Here is a 21520-nt window from a genome sequence, read left to right as displayed (position 1 = left end):
GTGTGAGACTTACTTCAGCAACTATTTTTCAGATTCATCCACACTGGTTCATGTATCAGCTGTTTACTTCTTTTTAATGTGGAATAGTATTTTGTTGTACAAACATACCACAATCTCTTCATTCATTCCCTTATTCATGAATAGTAGGGTTATTTCCAGTTTTGGGCAGCTATAATGTATAAAGCTGTTATGAATACTCTATCGTGTAAGTCTTTGAGGACACAGACTTTGAATAAACATCTGGGCGTGTAATTCTGGGTCAAAGGACAAATACATACTTATAGGAAATTGTAAGAACATTTTCTACAGTAGTTGTACCATTTTATACTTGCACCAAAAATGTGAGTTTATCATATGTTTATCAGTCACTCATATCTGCATTTGTGAAGTCTCTGTTCAAACCTTTGGGCCATTTACAAAAAGAACTGTTTGGCTTTCTATTATGGAGCTATAGACTGGTCTTTATGTATTCTGAATATAAGTCCTTTGTTAGATGTATGATTGTAAATATTTCTTCCCAGTCTGTGGTCTGCCTATTCAATTTTAAATGGGGTCTCCTAAATAGAAGCTAATTTTGATGAAGTCTCATTATCAGTTTTCTTTTAACTGAATACTGCTTCTGTATCCTAAGAAACCTTTGCCTGTCCAGGTCATTAATATATTTTAATTCTTCTAGAAGTTTTAGAGCTTTAATTTTTTCATTTAGGTCTATGATACATCTTGAAATAATTTTTGAACATGGTGTCAGCTTGAGGTTGGGTTTCTTTTCTTTTATTTTGTATTCAGTTGTATCTTGCATTCAGTTGTTCCAGTATCATTTGTTGAAAATATTTTTGCAAGCTCCTGGTTTTAAGTAATCTTTTTGTATCAGCCTGCCAAAGTGCTGAGGTTACAGACAAGAACCACCATGCCCAGAGCTGAAAATACTTTCTCATCCCTTTTGAATTCCTTTGGCACCTCTCTCAAAAATCACTTCAGTGTATATGGGTGGATCTCCTAAGCATGTACTGTATGGCCAGACAAATTCATGGATTTGTTAGTATCTACAAATAGCCTGCAGGAATTTTGATGGGGACTATATTGAATCCATACATTAATGTTATCATGTTCATATGTTATCAATAATGAGTCTTCTCACCCATGAGTATGTAATACCTCTCCATTTATTACTCTTCAACTTCTCAACAATGTTTATTAGTTTTTGGTGTACATGATTTATGTTTCTTTTGTTAAACTTATTTCCAAGTAATCTCACGATACAATAAACAGAATTTTTAAAATTTCATTTTCTGATAGTTTGCTACTTACATATGAAGATACAATTGATTTCTGTATACTAACCTTGTATATTTGACCTAATAAACTAGTTCTAGTAGCTTTTTTCATGGATTCCTTAGTATATTCTACATGAACAATCATGTTTTCTACAAATAAAGTTTAACTTTTTCTCTTTTAGGTTTTCATGCCTTTTATTTCCTTTTCTTATTACACTGGTTAGAACTTGCAATACAATGTTGAACAGAAGCCGTATGACTGGATATACTTGCCTGTTCCAGATTTTAAGGGCGAATTGTTCAGTGTTTCACCATTGAGTATGACAAGTATATTAATAGGTTTTCACCAATGCACTTTATCAGAATGAGGAATTTCTTCTCTATTCCTAGTTTTCTGAGAGCTTCAATTGTGGATGGGTATTAAATTTTGATAATTCTTTTTCTGCAGCTACCAAAATAATCACATGGCTTTTCTTCCTTATTATTCTATTAAAATGGTGAATTACCTTAATTCCTTTTGAAATGTTACTTCAACTTTGCATTCTGAGGATAAACCCCTCTTGTTCAGGGATTGCTGAATTCAATTTACTACTGTTTTGTAACAGACTTTTTGTGTCCACATTATGAGAAACATGTCCTAATTGGTTTCTTGTAATGTCTATGTCAAGCTTTAGTAGCAGGACAATGTATTCATAGAATGAGTTGGGGAGGCCAGGCATGGTGGCTCATGCCTGTAATCTCAGCACTTTGGGAGGCTGAGGTAGGAGGACTGCTTTAGGCCAGGAGTTAAACACCTGTCTGGGTAACACAGTGAGACCTTGTCTCTTAAAACAATTTTTTGTTTTAATTGGCTGGGCATGGCGCCACATGTCTGTAGTCTCAGCTACTCAGGAGGCTGAGGCAGGAGGACTACTTGAGAGCAGAAGTTCAAGGCTGCAGTAACCCAAGATCATGCCACTGTACTCCAGCCTGGGTGACAGTGACTCTTTAAAGGAAAAAAAAAAAAAAGAATGAGTTGGGGAATATTATCTGCTATTTTAAGAAACAATCTGTATATGACTAATATAATTTCTTCCTTAAATGTTTTACAGAATTCACCAGCAAAACCAACATACATCCTTTTCAGTCTTACTGTACCACTTCAAATAAAATATAAGAATCTTGCAACCCTACAGTTCCAGGTACTGCCCCTCCACTCATTATGCAGTAGTTTTCATATGCATTACATGTTCATGTTATAAACCCAATTATTTAATGCTGTAATTTTTGCTTTAAACAGTCATATATTTTAACTGATCAAAAAAGGCAGTCTTTCATATATGCCCAGATATTTACTACATCCTTTATTCAATCCTTCCTGAAGATTAAAGTTCCAATCTGGCATTATTTCCTTCAGCCTGAAGAATGTTATTTAGCATTCTTATAGTATCAGTCTGCTTGCAATTCTGATTACCTGAAAATGTCTATCTCATCATCTTCATTCTTGATATTATCACTGGATATAAAATATTGGGTTAACAGTACTTTTCTTTTGTGTACATTAAAGATGTCATTCCATTGTCTTCTAGCATTGCTTCAAGAGGTCAGCCATCATTTGTATCACTGTTCTCCTGTATGAAGTGTGTTATTTTTAGTCTGGCTGCTTTCAGAATTTTCTACTTATATTTGGTTTTCTGCATTTTTACTATGATGTGCCTATGTAAGGTTTTCTCTGTATTACTTGTTTGGGGTTTTCTGGGCTTCTTAGATTTATAAACTTCTTTCACAAGATTTGGGAAACTTGGGTCATTATTTTTTCAAATATATTTCTGCTGTGCTTTCTTGGGCTCCAATTATATTAATAGATACATTAGACCATTTGGTATTATTCCACAGGTCTCAGGTCACTTAAGTTATGTTTTGTTTCCCTGTTCTTCAAATTGGATAATTTCTATTGATCTGTCTTGAAGTTTACTAATGCTTTCTTCTGCCATTTTCAATGTATTAGTGAATTTTTTTACTTCAGATATTTTAAGTTGTGAAAATCACTTGGTTTTTATAGTTTCTTTTTCTGCACTGAAATATCTTATCTGCTCATTCACTCTGAATACATATTCCTTTATATCCTTTAATATAGTTAAAAGAGTTACTTTAAAACCTTTTTTGCTGACTTCAATAACTGCACCATCTCAGAGTTTCCATTGATTACCTTCTCTTTGTCAAAGGGTCACGTTTTCTTGTTTCTTACTATATCTAGTAATTTTGGTTTGTGTTCCAGGCATCATGATAGATGTATTGTAGAGAATCTGGAATCTTTTATGCTCCTTTGGACAGTATTGTTTAAGTCTGGCTGAACTTCAACCCAAAATCTGCCACCCTGTGTTGGACAACAGCTGAAATATCTTCAGTTCTTTCAGCCTTAAAAGAACAGAGGCTGCTCTATTGTCTGCCCCAAGCATGTGCAGTTAAAGTTCAGGCAGAGAGCTGAGCAGAGCTTATGTGCCAGACACTGTTATAAGTGCCTCATTTTTAAGTCATTTAAACTTCACAAAACTCTATAAAGTAGGTATTATCTTGACCTAACATATTGTCTATAAGATAGCACATAGAATTATGTATCTTAACCATTAGGTTATACTATTTCACAGTATCTATGTTTTTACCTATAAATATCCTACAGTTTTCATGGCACAGTAGTTAAGAGTTAGAATTCTGAAGCCAGACTGCCCAGGTTAAAATCTTGGCTCCACCTATTACCAGATGTTTGATGTTTAAGCAAGTTACTTCTCTGTGCCTCTATTTGTTGTGAAAACAAAACGAACATATCCCAATATGGAAGATGCTCTGAATAGAGCCTGGCACACAGTTAACATATGTATAGGACTTATCTTTTTAAAAACTGGATATATGGCATTATCTGAATTATTCTCCAACTTGATTTTTTTTCACTCAATATTATGGTTTTAAAAATCATCCATGTTGCAGAGCAGATTTATTTTATACTACTACATACAATTCCATTGTATAAATGTCAATATCCACTATCCTACTGATGACCGTTTGTTTCTCATTTGTTCCTATGTTGTGCTGTGCACTTCTTTACACGTCTTCATGTGTACATGTGCAAGAGTTTCTCTAGAGTGCAAATGTAAAAGTGGAACTACTGGATCCTTGAGGGTGCACACCTTCAACTTTACTTGATAATGCCAAAGTGCTCCCTAAGAGCATTTTGTCCCACACACAGTGTATGAGGTATTCTGCTTCTCTGCATCCCCGCTGACACTTGGTATAATACTGTCAGACATTAATGAGATAATCTTTATTCTAATAATATTGTAACAACAAGTGGTAAAAATATCCTTCCTATACATAATCAACTATTTGTTAAATATCATATTCTCAAGTCTCATAAAAAAGGCACTAAAATGCAAAACAAAATGCTTCCATTTTAGAGTACAGACCTGGAGAATCCAAGGAGTAGCTACAAAACTTCCATCTATCACAAGAAATATAAACCATAAAAAATTAGGGTTGGGGAAAAGCAAAACACTTACCTCATACTCTCCAAGCAGTTTAGAAATAAACAAACCCTCTGGGAACTTAGATACAACCTAATAAATAGAAAGTGAAATACAATATAGACACAACTGAAATGCTGACTGACACAATATTAAAATAATACAAACAAATAACAAAGGAAAAAGTAACATTATTAAATGAATTTTAGTCATATTACATTGTTTTTTAAAAAATGATTTTCCAGTTTTAAAAAACATCAGAACAAAAGAGACTATGATTTCCAACATTTCCAGAGTTGAGAAATCATTATTACATGATATTGCAATACCACAACTCTCCAGAAATTCCTGCACTTCTTTAAGCTCAGCTAACACATTTAACTTCAGCTCACATAAAACATCCTATAGCACAATTTCAATCATTTTAATTACTAGAAAAGAAATGCAATAAACACTACAAAAAACTTTGGTAAATACAGTTAAGCAAAAATAAGATCTATAAACAGCATTAATGTCCATAATGAACATCGAAATATCTATTTAATATTAAAATAAGTCAATATTTCTATAGCCAGCTTTTAAGTATCATACCAAAGACATCTTTCCATGTCAGTAAAAACAGATAAACATTTTTACTGGCCACAGATATTTCAAAATATTAAAGACACCTAAATTTATTTGATCTTCTATTTTGTTTCTTATTTTTCATCCCAAATATTGCAATGATTATCCTCATGCCTGAGTTCTGCACACTAGTTCAACGATTTTTAGAATAATTTCCTGAAAGTAGACTTACTCGATCCCAATAAAGTATAAAAATCTTTGTTTTCCAAATTTTTCCAGATATATTTTATACAAAATTCTAATTCAAGCTTCAGAAAAATATAAAGTAAAAATTATTTCAAAATCCTGTGACCCAGGGACAGCCATTGCTACATTTAAAGAAATATCCTTTCAGAAACCCCTGTATGTGTGCACATATGTTATTCATGATTTTATATGAAAGAACAATTCTAAACACAGTATTCTCTAAAACCTGCTTTTAAAGTCCAACAATATGTCAAGGAGAAACTTCCATGTAAACTAAGAGAGACATACATAAACTTTCTTATAAGCTACATGACATCCCTAGTTTGGAGAATATCCAATATCGATAAATAACCAATCCTTTAAAATTAATGCCTAATTTTTCTCTAATTTTTGGTACCACAAAAAAATCATATTCACTCTTGTAAACACAGCCTTTGGGAGGCTGAGGTTGGGGAATGCCTAAGGCCAGGAGTTCAAGACAGGCCTGGGCAACACAGCAAGACCCTGTCGCTACAAAACCTTTTTAATTAGCTGGGTGTGGTGGCATGCACCTGTAGTCCCAGCTACTCAGGAGGCTGATGCGAGAGGATTGCTTGAGCCCAGGAGTTGATGGTTGCAGTGAGCTATGATTGCACCACCGCATTCTAGCCTGGGTGACAGAGCAAGACCTCATCTCTTTAAAAAAAAAAAAGTCATTGAACATCCTTTAACAAATAATGATTGGACACTTGCTCAAGTGTCTAAACAAACAGACAAAAACAGGGCCTGAATGCATCAAGGTTTTTACATCTCTCCTAGTAAAATCATGACAGTTGAAATGGAATAATATAAGGCAGTACAAGTTGTAATAGCACCTTGATTACTCGAAGCAAGATTAACAGCTCCCACCAAAAATTTAAGTGTACATAACTCTTTGGCTCAATACATAACACCAAAGAGCTTTCCCTTATTAGTAAGGCAAAACAAGTAAGACCAATGACATAAACAGGCAATTCACATAAAAAATATATATGACTACTAAGCATATGAAAAGATGCTTAATGTGAAAATCAAGAGATAAACTAAAACAATGTGATTGGATAATAACACCTGTCAGTGGGAGTATAAATTTGTTCAAGCATTTTAGAGGGCAATTTAGTAATATTTATAATCAAAACATAAGATGCCTCTGACTAGCAATTCCACTTCTAGAAAAATGTCCATGGACATTAACTGGAGTACTTTTTCCACAGCCAAAGATAAAAACACCAAAACTTTAATCAATCATGGATCTCTACATGAAACAGGGTACATCAATATAATGGGATACCACACACTAGAATAATATTTAATGTACATTTATAAAATTGGCATTTGGAAAGATCTTGAACTGTTTGTCAACAGTGATTTACTGGGATGGGGGGAAGAAGGAAAGGAAGACAGAACTTATGGAAGAACTTATTTGCTAAATAGTTTTATGTTAAAAATTTTTAGGAGTGCGTATTTTGTTTCTTTTTCTTATTCTAAAAGAATTGTCACTTAGTTTGCAGTATATTAGAAAAGATTAGATGTAAACTAATACTTGCAGACAAACTCAACCACAAATGATATATAAATTTATAAATCAATTATTATTGTCTCACAGAAACAGAAATTACTTACAAATTTTATCTTATGTTTTAGTTCTGAACTGATAGTTCCTCCAGGTCCAATTTGTGCAATAACTGATTTGAATGTGTTCTCCAGCTATGAAAAAAGAAAAAAAAAGTCAAGTCATAGTCCCCCTGCCCAAAGAAAGTCAAAGGTAGATCTAAACAGTATGTAAAGAAAAAAATGTATAAAAGGAGACATATTGTAATTAAATAGACAAAATACTGTTCTTAAGAGGAACTGTAACATTTCATACCATATGAAATACACTTAGAGTAGATAGAATCATTATGAAACTAAATGCTGAGGAATTTTCTAGGTTAACTAGCATTCTCTAACACAATTATTCTAGAGTCTATTACTCAATCCCATATTCTTACCCAGAAAGAATTGTTACTAATTTTCTATTTATGAAAGTATTCCATATTTATTACAAAGCATACTTAATGAATGCCTAATGCAGGGAAGAGATGGGATGGTGGAACGTTCCTGGATGGTGGGACAACTGGCCCTAAAGGGCAGGAAGGAAAAGTTTTTCTGTTGTAATAGAAGCAAAGAGAGTGGGGGAAAGGGTAAGGGTACAAAGAAAGGCTCTGTGAATGTGGAGTCAGAAGTACAGACAGTTAATATCTGATAGCTCCTGCATTTTCTGAGTTCAGCAGCAAGGCCTACTCCTGAAAGTAGAAGGAAAGAGGAGGGAGGTCAGACATTTCAGAAAGTAGAAAAAGTGGGAAAATAAAGTTAAGGAAATATTGGATGATAACCTGAACTTAGCAGGTAGGAAGTGAGGACAGGAGGAATCTGAGTTAAGACAGTAGGAGTCTGAGGATTTTAGTAGAGAGAATTCAATGGCATACAGAGGCCCCACTAAAATAAAATAATCATGCATGGGAATAATTGAAAAGTAAGCTGGAAGGACAGGAGGATGTGATCAGAAAGTAGCAGGGAGAATATCCATTTAGCCAAGGTCCAGTGAAGAGCCACAGCAGGAGAACTAAAGCAGAGTGAAAGATTGTGGAGTTATGTTCAGTCGACATTAAAGTTGATAACTGAAAAAAAAAAAAAAAAAGTTAAGTCACAAAGATATAAAGAAAAATACCAATTATCTAAAATCCTACCACCCAGACATAATCACTATTAATACTTTTTCCTTCTCAACTGTTTCTTTTGGTCTTTCTTCTTACTCTTACTTGGCCTGACATAACTTACAAACTGTGTGCCCTTTTAGGTCTCAGTTTCTTCACCCGAAAAATGAAGACAATCTCCATCTCTCACAAGGCTGACAAGAAAACTAAATGTGATGAGGCACAAAGAGTGCATAACATAATGTGTGGCACATGGTGTGAGCATGACCCTTGCCTGCTCCCCTGGCAAGCAGCGCTTACCATTGCAGGATTCTCCCTCTGGCACTGACTACTCTTCTTTTCATCCAATATCACTGGCACAGCATTCAGCGGAAACCCCTCCAAGTTTTGGCAAGTGCATGGCTCCCTATCAAGCTTCTGAGGGTTTTCCCCTATTTTCACATTTTCTTGGGCATTTCCATGGGTCTGGGAAAGAGAGGATTAGATACCTATGATTACATCATTAGCTTTAACAAAAGGTCCTAGCCCTTAGTCTTAGATTCTCATTTCTTCTGTAGTTGCCATGCGATAATTTCCTAAAGGTCTCCCAGTGATCAGTAAGATAATCTTTCTAAAGATAACTGATCTTTCCATCCCAAGGTTCTCCCGCCATTTGCAGATTCGATAACAATAACGTATTAAATTATCACTGTGCTAGGTGTTTCAGGGACAAAAGATGATTACCTTTGACGGTGTAATTCCTCTCAAGGCACTTACAATTACGTAGGAAAGTGAGATCAATGCATAAACATCTATAACCTAAGGCTGTAAGTACCATTAAGCTGTAAATACACAGAAGGCTTCCTTTTGTAAGGACCTTGCAGGGTGGAGAGAATTCTGCAGACAGACATGGTAGAGAGAACACTGAAGGTAGAAGGAACTTCATAAAGAAAATTGAATAAAATAGTTCACCTAAGGCATTAGGGAAATAGTGAAAGAAAAACTAGAAAGGTAGATTAATGTCCTATTACAGAATACCTTAAATGCCAAGCTAAGAAGTTTTTCTTGGTTATACAGGCAAAAACAGAGATACTGATACTAGAGATTTTTAGCAAGGGAGAGAGATTATCAGAACTGTAATCTGGCAACAGAAAATTAGATTGGATGGGTGAACAACCAGTTAGGAAACCACCGCAACTCTCTAGGCAAGAGTTTTAACTGGGGTGCTGGGAGAGAATAGAAAAAGAAGGGATATGACAAAGGTGGAATCCACAGAAATTAGGAAAGACAATAGAGAGGAAGGATTCTACAGGGATGAATGATGAGACCAGAAACAGCCTCAAGGACCTCAAATTCTGTGTAGGAAACAAAAGTACCATGGAACAGAGAGGCTTTTGTTATTTTTTAATCAATTCTAAAAGTTTGGAAAACTGGGAGGTAAATGGCAGGATGGTGATTACAGACTTGATGTGTCTCACTGGATCATGGCTTATGACAAAGGTTAGCAAATTATGGCCTCTTTTTGTGCTTCCCATAAGCTAAGAATGGTTATATTTTTAAATGGCTGTGGGAAAAGGTATTATTTGGTGACGTGAAAATTATATGAAATTCAAATTTCAGTGTCCATAGTTTTATTAGAACACAATCATATTCACTCATTCATGTATTGCCCATGGCTGCTCTTGCGCTGTAAGGACAGTGTTTAGTAGATGCAGAGAACATTTAGCCTGCAAAGCCTCAAATATTTACTATGTAGTCTATAAGAGGAGATATTTGCCAATCTCAGGTTTAAGATAGCAAAATGATGAGCAAAATGATGAGCTTTTAGCTAGGAATAGAATGCTTCTGAAAAAAGTAAAAAAGTTTATCTCAAGCAAAATGTCTAAATTAAGGTGACTTTAAACTGAATGCAGTGGAGATTTTTTAAAGCCCAGGAAAAGTTGGGGATATCTATAATCATAGAGGGCAGAAGTTATAATGTGGAAGGGAAAAGTAAGATTGGGAGGTAATCAGTGATTTCAACAATGCTTTTAGTGTCAGATGCCTGTACATCAAACATGAAGAATGGGAAATAAATCAAGTTAATGAGATAGAACTAGAAAATGAAGATGGAAAGTAACAAAATACACTATATTCAGATAGGAGCTTATAGGACCACAGAAGAGAAAGAGCTTTGAATCAAAAAGATATACTTTTCAGAAAAATGAACCAAAACATGAATAGGCAATAAAATAGAAGACTAAGTAGCAAATTAAAGCATAAAGCTGAACCTCAAATAAATACACATTAACAGATACAGTTATTTGCCCATCAAATTATAAAATTTTAAAAATACCCACTTATTCATTCAACAAATATGCACTGAGATCATACTATGTGCTTCACACCGTATTAAGTGCTGGATATACAGAGGTAAATAAACTAGATACGGTCCCTGTCCTCATGGAACTTGCAGAGGTAGACCTGAATTGATCATAAATATATGTAATTACAATTATTATAATGAAAAAAACCCACAGTACACATGATCTTACTTATATGGGAAGTGCATGAAAGTCAAACTTGTAGACACAGAGTAAAATGATGGTTACCAGACACTAAGGGGTGGGAGGACTGAGAAGGCATTGGCCAAAGGACACAAAATTTCAGTTAGGAGGAGTAAGTTCAGAAGATCTATTGTGTATCATGTTGACTACACTTAAAAATATATTTTGTATTTGAAAATTAAGAGTAAATTGTAAGTGTTCTCATCACAAAAAAATGACAAGTATGTGAGGTAATACATGTCAAACAGCTTGATTTAGCCATTCCACAATGTATACATACATCAAAACATCAAGTTGTGTACCATACATAAAATTTTTACTCGTCAATTAAAAATATGTTTAAACATCCCTCCCCCGAGTGTCACAAAAGGATGCCTGAAGGTATCAAAGGCAATGCAGGTGAGTGGGGAGGGATCTCTGAAGGAAACTGTCCATTTGTACGGAGTAACAGCAAAGGTACAAGGAAAGGAGCACACACACAATCTATGAGAGTGTCAAATGAAACAATTCTTATGGATGACAGCCTAGCCACATACAGGATAAGCCATTAAAAGTAAACATTCCTTTCAATCAGTGATGGCTCTTCTAGAAATTTATCCTGTGGAGTAACAGAGATGTGCGCATACTTGAGCAAGATTTTCATCATAAGGTTATTTTTAATAGCAAAAACTGAATATAGAGCAAATGCCCAACTTAGGCTATAAGTTAAATTACGGACATCATACCATCAGTTAAAATTATGTTGCATTAGAATATTTAATAATGTGACACGTTAACAATGCATAAGAGGAAAAAAAGCAGGTCACAAACTAAGAACCAGAATGATTTTAATTTTTTAAGTCAAATTTTCACGTGATAAGAGTACACAGGTGATTTTTATTTTCTTCTGTGCTTGTCTGTATTGCAAGTTTTCTGTAATCAATCTATATTACTTTTGTAATAAAAAATTTAAAAACAGACAACTGGATAATTTAGAAACATCTAATGATGAATGCATTTTGGAAAAAGGATGCACGAGGCTAAAAGCAGAAAGAAACAGAAGTTACATCTCAGATGAATACACTTCAGACCTTTTGGCCATATGGGAAAACATTAATACATTTCTTACAAAGATCACAAAACTGGCACAGAAACATACAGCAGCAGTGCTTTCAGCTGCTTAAGTATTTGTTGGGTATATGCTATAGTATAGATGTATCCCTCTCTACCCCCACTCCCCAAATCCCTAAGTTGAAATCCTAACCCCCAAGGTGATAGTATTAGGAGATGGAGCCTTTGGGAGGTGATTAGCTCATGAGGGAAAGGCCGCTGTGAATGGGATTAGTGCCCTTATAAGAGAGGCCTTGGTGAGATCCCTTGCCCCTTCTGCTTTGTGAGTACACAAGACCTCTATCTATGAATGAGGAAGAAGGCTCTCACTGGACACCTTATATGCCAGAGTCATGATCTTTGACTTCTCAGCCTTCAAGAATGTTGAAAAATAAATGTTTGTTGTTTACAAGCCACCCAGTTTGTTGTAGCTTGTTACAGCAGCCAGAACTAAGACCCTATAAATAGGATTATGTAGGATCTGACTTATTTGACTAAAAGCCAGGCAGGATGGAATTTGATTTGCCATACTAAATACTTCATCCGAACTTGTGGGAAAACAGCTATAGAACAGCTACTCTAAGTTGGCCAGAGAATATAACCCCCAGAGAACTGCATTAATTAACCCACTGAGTAGTTCCTTCTGAGAATTCTTAATATATCCAATTATTTATCAAGGATACTCTTGAACTACAGTTGAGTCAGGTTACCAGGTGAAATAAAATGTTTCACCTCTTATATGCAATGCCAAGCAAAGCATCTAATTCATGTAAAAACTATCAATTGTTTAGGTGCAAATTAAAAGTTACATGCAAACGAAGACCACCCTGATTTCATTTAGATGAGAAGGTATTTCTTTGTAACTCCAAGTTTATCTACCTTAATCTCATGGTGAATGTTACAATAAGGTCTTGAATCTGTAAGACAGAGGGCGCAGGAAACAGGTAGAATGGTTTTTTTGTTTTTTTTGAGACAAAGTCTCACTCTGTCGCCCAGACTGCAGCACAGTGGCACAGTCTCGGTTCACTGCAACCTCTGCCTCCTGGGTTCAAGAGATTCTCCCGCCTCAGCCTCCTGAGTAGCTGGGACTACAGGCACGTGCCACCACACCCCAGCTACTTCTTGTATTTTTAGTAGACATGGGGTTTCATCATGTTGGCCAGGCTGGTCTTGAACTCCTCACCTCAAGTGATCCGCCCACCTCCGCCTCCCAAAGTGCTAGGATTACAGGCATGAGCCACTGCACCTGGCAGGATGGTGTACTCTTAAATGGTATTAAGGCTAGAGATCCTAGAAACGCAAGATCTCTATTCCTTGACAAATTGCTACTCTTAAGGTAAACACCTATTAACGGAAAGCAATGTAATCTGTGGTCTAGAACTACACACAATGCAGAAAATTCTGATGACCTGGGCTGGACACAGCACCTGAGGCTTCACCCACTAGAAAGTATAGCTACATCCATACGCTATTCACCCATTAAAATGTTCATTTCTCCTCTAAATTCCCTCTCAAGAGGTCAAAATAAAACTGAATGCCTTTCAAAAGAGGCCTTAAACTGTTCTAACAAATTGCTTTGTGAAATAAAGCAATGGGCAGGAGTGGGATACAAAAGGCCAAGCCAGCCTGTTTCTCTTGCAGGAGGAAAGTGAAGATATTCTGATCCTCATTTTACAAAGGAAAAACTTTTTTTCATTTTAATAATATTTTCTTGTGACAAAAATGATGCATGTTCACTATGGAAGAACAAAAGATACAGATGATCAAAAAGAAAAAAGTTTACACTTTAACTTTGTTATATGTTTTTCTATGCACATAAAAACATAAACTTGTAGAGTTTTGAGGAAACACCTAGCAAACTAATAGATCTACAGTTTTGAAGAAATGGAAAGATGCAGTTTTTGCAAATAGGATTATGTGAGGTCTGATAATTATGTAGTGTTTGTCCTACCATAAATTAAAATTCATAGTTTAGGAATTAGAACCCACCCCCCTCTCAGAACAAGATTTAAATTGTTCTGGTGGCAAAAACTTCAACTGGAAGTGAACTGTGGTTATTACGCTGCATCTATGAGGAATTATTAGAGCTGCAAAACTCAGGATGAAACTCAAAGAAAATACAGAAGAAAGTGTATCTGCATCTCTCTCACTCCTCAACTTGGAGCCATGCCATGAGCAAATGTCCTCAACTCTGCATTCGTTATTGCCTGGCTCTCACAGTTAAAAGGCAGAGTCTTCCTGCTAAATTCTATAGAGTGGAAAATTTTTGAAAAAAAGAAATATAATTATTTTTTTCTGGAAGTTTTAGTCAGCACAATAAATTTAGAAAATGGAAATAAGAACTTTAAATACTGAAAAGGGAAGAGCAAATCTACTGTTCATAAATGATAGGGTAGTCTACTTGGAAAACCTATGGGAAAACTACTGAAAAACCAAGTTTGCTACGGTAGTTTCAAAACAATATTTAATAGTCAATTTCTTTCTTTCTAAACCATGAACACTTAGAATTCCAGTCTTAATGGCAAAAACAGTATCACAACTGGCCAGGCGTGGTGGCTCATGCCTATAATCCCAACACTTTGGGAGGATGAGGCAGGCATTCAAGGTCAGGAATTCAAGACCACCCTGGCCAACATGAGGAAACCCCATCTCTACCAAAAAATACCAAAATTAGCCAGGTGTGGTGGCACACCCCTGTAATTCCAGCTACTTGGGTGGCGGAGGCTGGAGAATCGCTTGAACCCAGGAGACAGGTTTCAGTGAGCTGAGATCGTACCACTGCACTCCAATCTGGGTGACAAAGCAAGGCTCCATCTCAAAAAAAAAAAAAAGTATCACAACATATAATATCTAAGAATACAATTTCGAGAAATGTGCCAAACTCTAATAAAGAAAACTACATATCTGCAATGAAAGGCATAAGGTTAATACTTGAATAAATAGAGAACTACAACATGTTAATGAATGAATACACTTAATAAAATGCATGAAGTCTCTTCGAATACACTTAATGAAATGCATGAAGTCTCCTCAAAAATTTTAAACTTAATTCTAAGAAATCTCATTGAAATTTTGGAACTTACAAAAACAATTCTAAACTTTCAGGAAAAAAAATAGGAAAAAAGCCTGAAAGAAGACTAACCAGGGGAGACTTGTCTTAGAAAACATTAAAATGAACTTTTTAAAAGTAACTTAAAAGTAATAAAAATGGCTGATTAAAAAATCAACTTTGTCAGTAACCAAAAATGGATGTGAAACAATTAGACTCTATGTTTGGCTTTTTGATGAGAAAAAATTTTTGTACTTAACCATCTTTCAAGGATTGACATTTGAGTTAATAACCACACAGAATCCTAAGAGTTATATAATCAGAAACTACGGGAAAAAAAGGCACTACCACACTCCGAGTTGAAGCATATACTGATACTTTTCTGGAGGTCAGTTTAACAAAAGCCATTTTAAAAAATGAAGATTTTCTTTGATGAAAAGAATGAGAAAGAACAGAACAATTAATGATAATCTTTCTGAATTTCAAAGAAAAAGAATTTGACAAGCATGCAGTTAGTCAGCTTACCTACAAAGAAAGATAAACAGGCTGGTTTCAGGCTTCTTCAGCACAGGAAATGTCAAAAGAAATAAAAATAATCTAAAAATAGGAAAATTACTAAGAAAGCAACACATGAACACTCTTTCTTGGTAGTAAGACTATAACTCCTTTTAGACTGAGTTTTCTGTATTAAGAATTACTTTCACCATTTAAAATAAAAGTTATGGCTTCCACTCTCCTGTCATAAATAACTAGAAAATTGGAAAAATGTATGAAACAACGATTTAGAGCTGTTGAATAACAATGCAGAACTGAGAGGTAAGCCTTGAACCCAGTCCTCCTACACCCTGCCCACCTTACAGCCTGGAGAGCTTTCAGGATAGTGTAGGAAGAAGTAACAGAAACAGAGCCTGGCAGTCTAGATGAATTGAGGAGACAGATTTTGAGATGATGAGGATGCTAAAATTTACAGGATTGAGTATGGAAAAGGAGGAGTGGCACAGAAATAGCTCTAGAGGTCTGCAGAGGAACTCCCTTAAGTTTCTGGATGAGTACCGATCTGTGCAAGTGGAGAGAAGTTCTTTGAGGCTGGAGAAACAAACAAGAAGCAACAGGCTGAACAATACTCCGAGCTCACATAGGGCTAGGAACAGTGTTCCCACTAGACAGAGTAGGAGTACTTCGTAATACATTGAGTCAATCCTTAGAAAGGTAATGCTTCAGTGGTGGGGCTAAATTAGCCCTAGATTGAAGGCTGTTCTGGACCCGCGCATCTTGGTCTGCTCAGGCTGCCATAACAAAATACCATAGACTGGGTGGCTTAAACGACAGAATTTTTCTTACAGTTCTGGAGGCTGGGAAGTCCAAGATTAAGGCATAGGTTGAACATCCCAAATACAAAAAGCTGAAATTTGAAATGCTCCCAAATCCCAATCTTTCAATGCCAATATGACGCCACAAGTAGAAGATCCCATACCCAACCTTATGTGATGAGTCACAGTCAAAACACAGTTAAGACTTTGTTTCATGCACAAAATTATCTAAAATATTGTATAAAATTGCCTTCAGCTTATGTATATAAGGTATATACGAAACATACATGAATTTCATATCTAGACTGGGATCCCATCTCCAAGATATCTCATTATGTATATGCAAATATTCAGATAAGGGATACTCAACCAAGCATTTCAGATAAGGGATATTTGACCTGTACTACCCAATTTGGTTCCTGGTGAGCACTCTCTTTCTGACTTGCAGATGGCCACCTTCTTGCTGTGTACTTATATGGCCTTTTCTCAGGGTGCTCCCGTGGAGAGAGCAAACTTTCTAGTGTCTCTTCTTATAAGCTGTTCATCCCATCATAAGGATCCCACCTTCATAACCTAATCTAACCTTAATTACTTCCTACAGATCCCATCTCCTAATATCATCATGTCGGAGGCTAGGGTTTAAATGTATAAATATGGGGAGAACATAATTCAGTCTATAGCACCCACTCTAATACAGCTTAAAAGAAAAACTCAGAATGATCAAATTGAGTCAAAGTAATTTATATGTAAAGCCCAACAATGAAATATTCACAATGGTCTAGCATCCAGTCAAAAGTTACCAACCATGTGAAGCGGTAGAATATGATCATGTCAGGGGAAAAAAATCAATAGGAAAAAAAAAAACTGGAAATGGCACAGATAATAAAACTAGACAAGCCCTCTAAAACAGTTATTATAAACCTTACACATATGCTTATGTCCATAAAGTATTAACATAATGAATAGAAGAAATGAGGATATTAAAAAGACCCACGTGGAATACCTGAAGATGAAAAATGCAACATCTGAATGAAAAAGAATCTGGATGGAATTAGGTTACATTCTGGAGAAAAGATTAACCAGTTTGAAGACAGCAATTGAAAAATGAAGCACTCAGTGGGGGAAAAAAGAGAACTGCAATGAAAGAAAAAGAGCATCAGTGACCTGCAAGAAAATAACAAGCAGTCTAAAATAGATGTTATTGTACTCCAAAAGAAGAAAGGAGAAAAAAAATTTGAAGACAAAATATCCAGATTTCATGAAAATTATAAACCTACATACAAGAAGCTCAATGATACAATAAGCTCAATGAATCCCAGGCAGAACAATAAAGAAAAGTACACCAAGGGATGCTACAATCAAACTGTGGAAAACCAAACAAAGAGAAAATCCTGAAAGCATCAGAGGGAAAAAAACTACGAAGACAAAAAAATGGAATAACATCTCTGAAGCACTAAAAGGGGGCAAAAACTATCAAATTAGATAGAATTCTATACCCGGAAAAATAATATTTCAAAATGAAAATGAAAAATAGGCTTTTTCAGATGGATAAAAGCTAAGAATATACACCACCAGCAGGTTTATCTTAGAGGATATGTTAAAATTTTCCAAGCAGAAAGAAAACTATACTGGAGAGAAATTTAAACAGAAAGAATTGGAGAGCATCAGAAATAAGTGTAAGTAAACAAGTTTTTTTCATGTTTAATTTCTTAAAATTTGACTTTTGTGTTTTTAATATTTTAGTATTAAAATAAATATTCCTATTTACCTTAAACATTTTCTAAGCAAAAATAACAATGTATTATGAGGTACATAATATGAGAACTAAAATGTATCACAATAAGAGCACAAAGGATGGAAGAGGGGAAATGTAAATTTACTGTTCCATCCAATTTTATATAAAATATAAAATTCTTATATTTTATATGAAATGTTATAATATTATATGAAGGTCAATTGTGATAAGTTAAAAATATAGGTTGAAAACCCTAAGGCATCCACTAAAACTATAAAACAGAAAAATATAGATAATAAACAAAAAAGATAAAGTGGAATCCTAAAAAATACTTAACCAGGTACAAGGCAAAGAGTGTTCCCTCCCACTGCTTTGCAACATCTTGCTGGAGTCCTAGCAAATGCAGTAAGTCAAGAAAAGGAAATGAAACAAACAGACTGGGAGGGAAGAAATAAAAACTGTCCCTTATTCACAGATCACATAATCTATGTAGAAAATATGACAGAATTTTTTAAAAACTCCTGGAACTAATTAGCAATTATAGCAAAGTTGCAGGATGCAAGGTTAATGTACAAAAGTCAATCATTTTCCTATATTCCAGTAATAAGTGAAATCTGAAATTCAAAAAAATACTATTTACATTAGCACTCCCCCAAATATAATACTTAAGTATAAATCTAACAAAATATGTACAAGATCTGTATGAGGAACACTGCAAAACTCTGATGAAAGATATCAAAGAAGAAATAAACGGAGAACTATTCCATGTTCATGGATAGAAAAATTCAATATTGTCCAGATGTTAGTTCTTCCCAACTCGATTCATAGATTCCATTCAATCCCAAACAAAATCTCAGCAAGTTATTTTGTGAATATCAACAAATTGACACTGAAATTTATATAGGAGGCAAAAGATCCAGAATAGCCAACAAAATATTGAAGAATAAAGCCAGAGGATTGACGCTACCTAACTTTAAGACTTACTAAAAAAGCTACAGTAACCAAGACAGTATGGTAATGGTGAAAGAACAGACCGACCAGTGGAACAGACTAGAGAACCTAGACATAGACTCGCATAAATATAGTGAACTGCTCTTTGATAAAGGAGCAAAAGCAACCGAATGAATCAAACACAGTCTTTTCACAAACGGTACTAGAATTGAACATCCACTTGCAAAAAAACCCACGAAAACAAAAATGACCCCCCACACACATATCTAGACCTTACACCCTTCACAAACATTAACTTAAAATGGATCATAGACCTAAATGTAAAATTCAAAACTATAAAACTCCTTGAAGACAACATAGGTAACACTGGCTGATTTTGGATAAGGTGATGAGTTTCTAGATACAACACCAAAGGCACAATACATGAAAGAAATAATTGATTGCCTGGTCTTAAGATTAAAAACTTTTTCTCTATAAGACAATGTCAAAAGATTGAGAAACAAGCCACAGATTAGAAGGAAATATTTGCAAGACACATCTGATAAAAGACTATTATTTTAAAAAAAATCTCTTAAAACTCAGCAATAAGAAAATAAACAATCAAATTTTTAAAAAATGGACAAAATACCTGAACAGACCTCTCACTAAAGAAGATATACCCAATGGCAAGTAAGCATACGAAAAGATGTTCAACATCATGTCATTAGGGGATTTCAAATTAAAACAGCAATGAAATACCACTATACAGCTATTAGAATGGCCAAAATCTAAAACACTAGCCACACCAAATGCTGACCAGCAATGGGGAACAACAGAAACATTCACTCAACACTGGTGAGAATGCAAAATGGTACCACCACTTTGGAAGACAGTTTAGCAGTTTCTTATAAAAACAAACATATCTTTATCCGATAATTTAGCAACTGTACTCCTTGGTATTTACCCACACGAATTGAAAACTGCTATCCACATAAAAAACCCACACACATGTTTATAGCAACTTTATGAGGAAACAACCAAGATGTTCTTCAGTTTGAGTGGATAAACTGTAGTATCAGACAATGGAATATTACTCAGTGCCAAAAAGAAATGCATTATCAAGCCATGAAAAGACATACAGGAACCTTAAATGCATATTACTAAGTGAAAGAACCCAATTTGAAAGGCTACATGCTCTATAAGTCCAACTATATGACTCTCTGGAAAAAGCAAAACTATGGCGACAGTAAAAAGACCAGTGGTTACCATGGGATTAAGGGACGAGACAGATGAATAGGTGCAAGCATAGAGGACTTTTAGGGGAGTGAAAACTATTCAGTATGATACTACAGTAGTGGATACATGCCATTACACATTTGTCAAAACCTGCAGAATGTACAACATCAAGAGCAAACTCCCCTACCCTCTACCTCCTCCTAAACAGGTGCTGGTATCCACGGCTCACAGACCTCATTGTTGCACGATGAATGCAACAAACAGCAGGATTAATGCAATAGTACCTCACATCTCAAAACTAATATTGAATGCAAATGGCCTAAATGTTCCACTTAAAAGATACAGAACTGCAGAATGGATAAGAATTCCACAACCAACTATCTGCTGCTTTCAGGAGACTCATCTAACACATAAGGACTCACATAACTTAAAGGGATGGAAAAGACATTTCATGCAAATGGACACCAAAAGCAAGCAAGGGTAGGTATTCTTACCTCATACAAAACAAACTTTAAAGCAACAGCAGTTAAAAGAGACAAAGAGGGACATTATATAATGGTAAAGGGCCATGTCCAACAGGAAAATATCACAATCCTAAACATAAATGCACCTAACACTGGAGCTCCCAAATTTATAAAACAATTACTAATAGACCTAAGAAATGAGATAGACAGCTACACAATAATAGTGGAGGACCTCAATACTCCACTGACAGCACTAGACAGTTCATTAAGACAGAAAGTTAAAGACACAATGGATTTAAACTATACCTAGGAACAAATGGACTTAACAGATATATACAGAACATTTCATCCAACAACTGCAAAATACATACTTCATTCAACAGGGCACGGAACTTTCTCCAAGATAGACGATATGATAGGCCATAAAACGAGCCTCAGTACATTTCAGAAAACTGAAATTATATCAAGCACTCTTTCAGATAACAGAGGAATAAAACTGGGAATCCGCTCCAAAAGGAACCTTAAAAACCATGCAAATACATGGAAAATAATCTGCTCCTGAATGATCACTGGGTCAAAAATGAAATCAAGATGGACATTTAAAAATTCTTCAAACTCAATGACAATAATGACACAACCTATCAAAAACTCTGGGATACAGCAAAGGTGGTGCTAAGAGGAAACTTCATAGCCCTAAACACCTACATCAAAAAGGCTGAAAGAGCGCAAACTGACATTTTAAGGTCATACCTCAAGGAACTAGAGAAACAAAAACAAACCAAACCCAAACCCAGCAGAAGAAAGGAAATAACCAAGATCAGAGCAGAACTAAATGAAATTAACAACAACAAAAAAATACAAAAGATAAATGAAGCAAAAAGCTGGTT

The 21520-nt window shown here is 35.2% G+C and overlaps 1 protein-coding gene across 1 annotated transcript in view; it reads right to left on the bottom strand.

The window, feature by feature from the left end:
- The window catches only part of TDRD5 (tudor domain containing 5), a 97390-nt gene that overhangs the window by 63196 nt on the left and 12674 nt on the right, over window positions 1–21520 (bottom strand). Inside the window, exons 5-6 of the mRNA XM_011968051.1 lie at window positions 7223–7306; window positions 4808–4864 (exon numbers count right to left, since the gene is read on the bottom strand). Coding sequence (XP_011823441.1) covers window positions 4808–4864; window positions 7223–7306 — 141 coding nt within the window. The remainder of the gene's footprint in view (window positions 1–4807; window positions 4865–7222; window positions 7307–21520) is intronic.

This window comes from Mandrillus leucophaeus, unplaced genomic scaffold (genome assembly GCF_000951045.1).
Source record: "Mandrillus leucophaeus isolate KB7577 unplaced genomic scaffold, Mleu.le_1.0 Scaffold825, whole genome shotgun sequence".
In the NCBI taxonomy this organism is placed as follows: domain Eukaryota; kingdom Metazoa; phylum Chordata; class Mammalia; order Primates; family Cercopithecidae; genus Mandrillus; species Mandrillus leucophaeus.
Note: the sequence above shows the minus strand (reverse complement) of the source record. Positions and strands in the feature narration are given on the sequence as shown.